General features: G+C 55.9%; 1 protein-coding gene across 4 annotated transcripts in view; it reads left to right on the top strand.

Annotated features, from left to right (window-relative positions):
* Window positions 1-6,038, top strand: part of UBTF (upstream binding transcription factor, RNA polymerase I) — a 17,058-nt gene that overhangs the window by 3,356 nt on the left and 7,664 nt on the right. For all 4 annotated transcript variants that reach the window (XM_010832459.1, XM_010832458.1, XM_010832457.1 and 1 more), the window contains exons 2-7: window positions 393-517; window positions 2,035-2,210; window positions 2,761-2,844; window positions 2,938-3,093; window positions 5,499-5,563; window positions 5,843-5,963. In XM_010832459.1, the coding sequence (XP_010830761.1) occupies window positions 460-517; window positions 2,035-2,210; window positions 2,761-2,844; window positions 2,938-3,093; window positions 5,499-5,563; window positions 5,843-5,963 (660 nt within the window). In that variant the 5' untranslated portion in view covers window positions 393-459. The remainder of the gene's footprint in view (window positions 1-392; window positions 518-2,034; window positions 2,211-2,760; window positions 2,845-2,937; window positions 3,094-5,498; window positions 5,564-5,842; window positions 5,964-6,038) is intronic.

Here is a 6,038-nt window from a genome sequence, read left to right on the forward strand (position 1 = left end):
CTTCCTCCTCCCCCGCCCTCCAGCCTGGGGCCTCCCCGGGGCGGGGCGCGCAGAAGGGGAGGAGTTTTTTTTTTTTTGGCCGGGGTGGGGGAAGGAGGGCGGAGGGCGGAGGGCCGGCGCTCGCTGCGCGCTGGAACGCGGAGCAGTGTCTCGCGTGGGCAGCGGAGGGCGCACGCCCAGGAGCGGGGCTGTAGAGGCTGTAGGGGCTGGGGGTGGGGTTAGGAGGTAGAGGAGTGCACTCTCACCCCCACCAACTCATCAAGTCTTCTGGAGTTTTGGCTGGGTCTCTCTGAGAGTGTGGGGTTATGTCCCCCTCCCCTTTTGGGGAGGGAGTGATAGACAGACCCCCACCTCTCAGCCCGCCTGAGAGGGGACTGGTGTCTCTTCTAAAGGGTGAGGTGGCTTTGACCCCGGCTTGCCTGGCTAGCACGACCGAGGAGGTGGCTGGACGGCTGGAGAATGAACGGAGAAGCCGACTGCCCCACAGACCTGGAAATGGCCGCCCCTAAAGGCCAAGGTAGGAGCCCCACCCTCAGCCCTCTTTAACTTAAACCCTCCATTCTCACGTAGGTATGCGAGGCCCACTCCCCTTCTAAAGGTTTTCTCTCATCGGGGTTCTCTGAACTGAAATGGGAGGAAGGCTCTTGAGTGTCAAACACCCCTCACACTGGGTGTTTGGCTAAACACAAACTATTTGGCTTTGAACCTACAGACTGTATTTTTCACACTCCATTTCCCCCCCAGGTTAGAGAGGGAGGAGGAGGCCTTTTTAGGTCTTCCTTCAGGGGTTCCCAGTCATCCCGAGTGTGTCCTCAGCAGTGCCCTGGAATGGGAGGGGAGATGAGAGATATGGGAGCAACGGGGAGATGAGAGGGATTGGGAAAGCTTTTCAGGGTTGTTTTTTTTAATTGTTATTAAGAGAGCATAGTTTTTGGTGAGGCAGTTTGGAGAGAAGGGTGTTTTGATGGCTGGAGACCTCAAACACACTTAATTATACTCTACCCCATCCAGTGGGGATCCAGTTGTAGGGTGGCAGGGTGGGTAGGATGAATCTGAGCATCTGGCAATGCCTGTGGGGCACTGAGAGGAGAGAGGATTATGGGTTCATGTGACCCTCCTGCAAAAACCCGGACCCAGGTGACCAGATGTGAATGCAAGTCAAGAGCCCTTTTGACTCCTAGCAATGGATAGCTATCATCCTAGCTCACCTTCCCCAGTAGTCCCCTCCAGAGAGCCCTCAATGGAGCTGCCTTTCAGTGACTGGAAATAGCTAGTCCAGACTCCTTTTTTTTTTTTTTTTGCTTCCATAGGGAATTGGGCTGAGAAGACAACTCAGAATTCTAGGAGGGGGGCCCTCCCTGGAGCAGAGCTCACCCTTTGCCCACCTGCCGGCTTTGCCTCATAGCTGCCTTGTATGGCTCTACCATTGTTTTACTTGCTCCAAAGTCTCCTTTGGTCCTTTCTGAGAGAGAGGGTAGGGCGGTGGAACACTCACATCTCTAATGTTAGTCTCCAGCTATGCTGGAGCAAAACATTGGCGTGGGTTCTCCTTACAGCCCACACCCCTGCCTCAGTCTGCACATTTAGGGTAGCCAAGTAGAACTGGGACTGAATTTAGCTTCACGTTTAGGTGTGTAGCCTCCTTGTTTCCCTTTCTTCTGCAGTGAGCTAGCTGTTCTCTAACAAGGTCCCAGATCACTGTGGCTTCCTTCCCCTCCCCCCTTCCCTATGATAAATTGTAACCCACGGCAGGCTGGCACGTTAGAAATGATAATAGCTTTGCAGTAAGCCAAACTTGGGTCCAAGTCTGTTTTTCTGGGCGTGATGTTGTCTGGACTGGAGTCCCAGCTCTAATCTGTATGGCCACAGCTTTTCCTTAGGGCTAGGCCATGTGTTGTCCGTGTCTTCAGATGGGAGATAACCATCTGAAGGGTCTGAGATGCTCTGGGAAGGAAGGGTTGAGTGCTTAAGGACTGTGGCATGGTTGGGGGCTGGCATGAACCAGGCATAATGGCCTTTCTTACCCTTCCCCAGACCGCTGGTCCCAGGAAGACATGTTGACTTTGTTGGAATGCATGAAGAACAACATTCCATCCAATGACAGCTCCAAGTTCAAAACCACCGAGTCACATATGGACTGGGAAAAAGTAGCATTTAAAGACTTTTCTGGAGACATGTGCAAGCTGAAATGGGTGGAGATTTCTAACGAGGTAATGGATTCCCCCTCCCTCCCCAACACATTCGAACACACATCTTCACCTACCCTTACTTCAGCCTTCTTGGTTGGGGCGATGAAACAGAAGTCTATAAACAGGAAGGAAAGAGACCAGGCGAGGTCCTTGTGTGGTCGCCCTTGTGCATCTCGGGAGTTGGCACGGTTGACAGCACTGGCCAAGACTTCTCAGTTCTACTTTCTAAGCTATGTGGCCTTGAATACTTACCGTCTTAGAGCATCTGTCACCTGAGCTGTTCTGGGGATTGAATGAGGTGCTGACATGGACAACCATTTCGAGGTCAGGTGGTCGCCTTGTTGCTCTCCTACGATGTGTACTGACTGCCCGGACCTCTGCAGTAAACATGGGCCAGTGCCTGGGTATCAGTGCAGCCTGAGCTGTGTCGCTCTCGACCCCAGCCCTTCTCCTTTGATATCTTCAGTCTAGTGGAAAGTAGAGAAGGCCTGTTGGAAAACGAGGGTATGCTCCTGGGTGGCATTCCCCTCTTTGGCGCTTCCCCTTACCCTCACCTCCTTTCTTCCTCCAGGTGAGAAAGTTCCGTACATTGACAGAATTGATCCTCGATGCTCAGGAACATGTTAAAAATCCTTACAAAGGCAAAAAACTCAAGGTGAGTTTCCAGGTGGAGGAACACGAGAGTTCAGAGAAGCAAGGCTCAAAGAACAGTGTCTCACCTAGACCATGTCCTTGTCGCTCCTTCCAGAAACACCCGGACTTCCCAAAGAAGCCCCTGACCCCTTACTTTCGCTTCTTCATGGAGAAGCGGGCCAAGTATGCTAAACTCCACCCGGAGATGAGTAACCTGGACCTGACCAAGATTCTGTCCAAGAAATACAAGGAACTGCCGGAGAAGAAGAAGGTGGGGGGCGGGGGGCTAAGGTGCAGAGGGAAGAGGTGGGGAGAAGCTGGTATGGTGTAGGTTATCTGGCCGGAGGGGGAGGGGGGCAGCAAGGGTTTAGACTGAGGGACCTGGCGTCAGGGGCATGGGTGGGTCAGCAGAGTGGAGGAGGGCCTTGGGGAGCTCACCTGATCATCGCCTCCTGGGCCCGTATACCCTCAGCTGTCGGCACTGCTACAGATGTAACCGTGACCAAGGCAGACACCCGAAACACACATGTCCTCTTTCACACACACGTCCTCACTGTTAGGCCTGCACAGCTGTTCACTTCTGTTTCCCCACATGGTCTCACTTGATGCTCATAGAGGTAACTCCGGGAGACTGAGTGGTCCAGATTTTGTGTTCAGAGGAATTGGGGTGCAGGAGGGCATCATGTCCCAGGACCATGGTTTAGTGCACGGGCTCCCTGCCTAGCCCTCTTCTCTAGGCAGGTAACGGGCGCGTCCCCAGGTTACATGGACTTCCTCCCCCTTACACACATTGTCCTTTGTGGCCCCATGCTGTCCCAGATCATCAAGCCCATTAACCTTGGGCAGAGGCTGCCCCAGCCTCCCAGGCAGGGGTGGACATGGTCAACACAGTGAGGTCGAGTGGTCCTTGGGAGAAACAGGCAGCATAGCATCGGAGGAGCCTGCAGGTAGGACAAGAGTGAGAGGCGGTGGGCAGAGAGAGACGCGCAGAAGAGATACTGCGTGGTGAGATGGAGCCAGGGAGAGATGCTAGCGAGGGGCAGCAGAAGAGACAAGAAGGCACAGTTGCTGGAGAGGAGACAGTTGTAGGCAGCTGGCTCTCGGGAGGGCACTAGCCCTGGGAGCAGCTCTTGTCCCAAGTTGCACACCTTGGCTTCAGGCTCACATGGCCTGGTACTGTACCCAAAAAAGGAGCTCGCTTGTCTGAGTCGATCCAGCTGTCTTCAGCTGCTGCCTGAACCAAGCTGGAGGATGAACCGCTGGAGCTATTCTTGACCCCTCCAATGGGGCCGTTGCAGAGTTGACTGTATACACAATGCCCAGACGTTCCCACGGGGTGAGAGGGAGAGGCAGAGGGTCTCAGGACCAGGGCGGGACAGAGGAAACTCCGAGGTACACTGGACAGGGTGCCAGCCTAGGGGACACAGTGAGCCTGTTCCCCTGACTGCCACTGCATCACCGTGTGTGTGCCCTTTGGTAAGTCATTTCCATCCTCTGGGCCTGGTCTTGATCTGAGGCGTGGAGGGTGAGCCTGATCTGGGTGGTGCCTTCTGGCTCTGAAAGCTGCTGTTTCTGTGAGAGGAGAGCTGAGACTGGGGCAAAGGAGGCAGGGCTCTGCTCTCGGTTTTTTTGTGGAAACCTCAGAGGGAAGCAGAACTGCCTCGCTTCTTGCACCTGATGAGAGGCAGAGGTTGGGCTCAAGCAGCATGTGTCCCTGGCCGCCTCCAGCACTATTCTGGTTGTGAATCTGGGAAGACGAGGGAGAAAGGAAAGGGGGACGTTGAAGTGGGGCCAGGAGGGGAGGCAGACGAGGAAGGGAAAGAGACAGGTTGGAAAAGAAGTCCAAGAGGGAGGGAGGCAGGAAGGATGCAGGTATGGAGATGGGATGGTGGGAACGGAGGACCAGGGTGAGAGAAGGAAGGGAAGCCAGGCCGTAGAGGAGAAGGACTGGGCTGGGTGAGGGAGGGCGCAGGGAGCCAAGAACCTGGAAGAAGGGATTGCAGGCAGGGAAAGTGGTCACGGCTGAGGGTTGTGGTGGGGATGGTGTCAGGATTGCCAAGGACAACCAGGGACCCAAAGGTAGTGGGTTGGGGCGGTGGGGGGAAGGAATCCAGATTCAGGAGACAAGAATTCACTCTGGGCTGCGGTCAGTTAAGTCTCTCCTCAGTGCCTTAGAAGTGGGACTCAGCCTGCCCCCGGCCCTGTGGGCCACCTGAGACGGCACACTAGTATTAGCTGCCACAGACAGAGGAGGAGCGAGCGACAGGCAAGGCCTACGCCCTCCCCTGACTCCCTCCCTGGGGGTTTCCTTGGTGTTGGGGAAAGGCAGAGGGGGACTATCTTGGGGAATCCCAGGGCTGTCACTGCTTAGTGAATGACTGGGTTATGCCAGGTGGCCAGCCCCCTCTACCCCTGTCTCGGGACTCTCCCTTTCTTAAAGGGAGGGGATGGAATGTGTCCTGGGAGACCCCTGTAGCTCCTAGTGTCTGGGCTACAGAGTCCCCCCTCAACCCACTGGAAGGTAGGCCATCATCTTCCCTCCCCCCACCCCCGCCACTCATGACATTCTCCATACACATCACTAACAGGGAGGCAAAATAGCTAGAAAGGAGGACTTGGTGGGGTTTGTGGCTCAGCTCTTGGGTCATGGATGACCCCATCGCCTCCTCCCCCCAGATGAAATATATTCAGGACTTCCAGAGGGAGAAACAGGAGTTCGAGCGAAACCTCGCCCGATTCAGGTAAGGCAGTGGAGCCCAGAGGAGGCCACAGGGTGCTGGGTGTGGCAGGAGAGGGGATCAGAGCCTGGTGCTCACCACCCCTGAGGCATGGAAGATGGATGGGTCACCTGTTGACCGTAGTGGTTCACGCTCAGGGGCAGAGACTGGCAGCTAACCACTGGTCCACTAGGCCCCAGCTGATGGGCTGAGGAGCCTTAGCGAGTGGGGCAGCTAGCCGGGGTCTGCCCTGGCAGGACCCCCTCTCCCACCACTGACTGTCGCTCCCCGCACCCTGGCTAGGGAGGATCACCCAGACCTAATCCAGAATGCCAAGAAGTCGGACATCCCCGAGAAGCCCAAAACCCCCCAGCAGCTGTGGTACACCCACGAGAAGAAGGTGTATCTCAAAGTGCGGCCAGATGTGAGTGTCCGGCCAAGGGGTGGTGGGGAGGGCGCACGGTGGTGGCAAGGGGGGAGCCGCGCCAGGTCGGCCGGG

Source organism: Bison bison, unplaced genomic scaffold, assembly GCF_000754665.1.
Source record: "Bison bison bison isolate TAMUID 2011002044 unplaced genomic scaffold, Bison_UMD1.0 scf7180017861046, whole genome shotgun sequence".
NCBI classification, from domain to species: domain Eukaryota; kingdom Metazoa; phylum Chordata; class Mammalia; order Artiodactyla; family Bovidae; genus Bison; species Bison bison.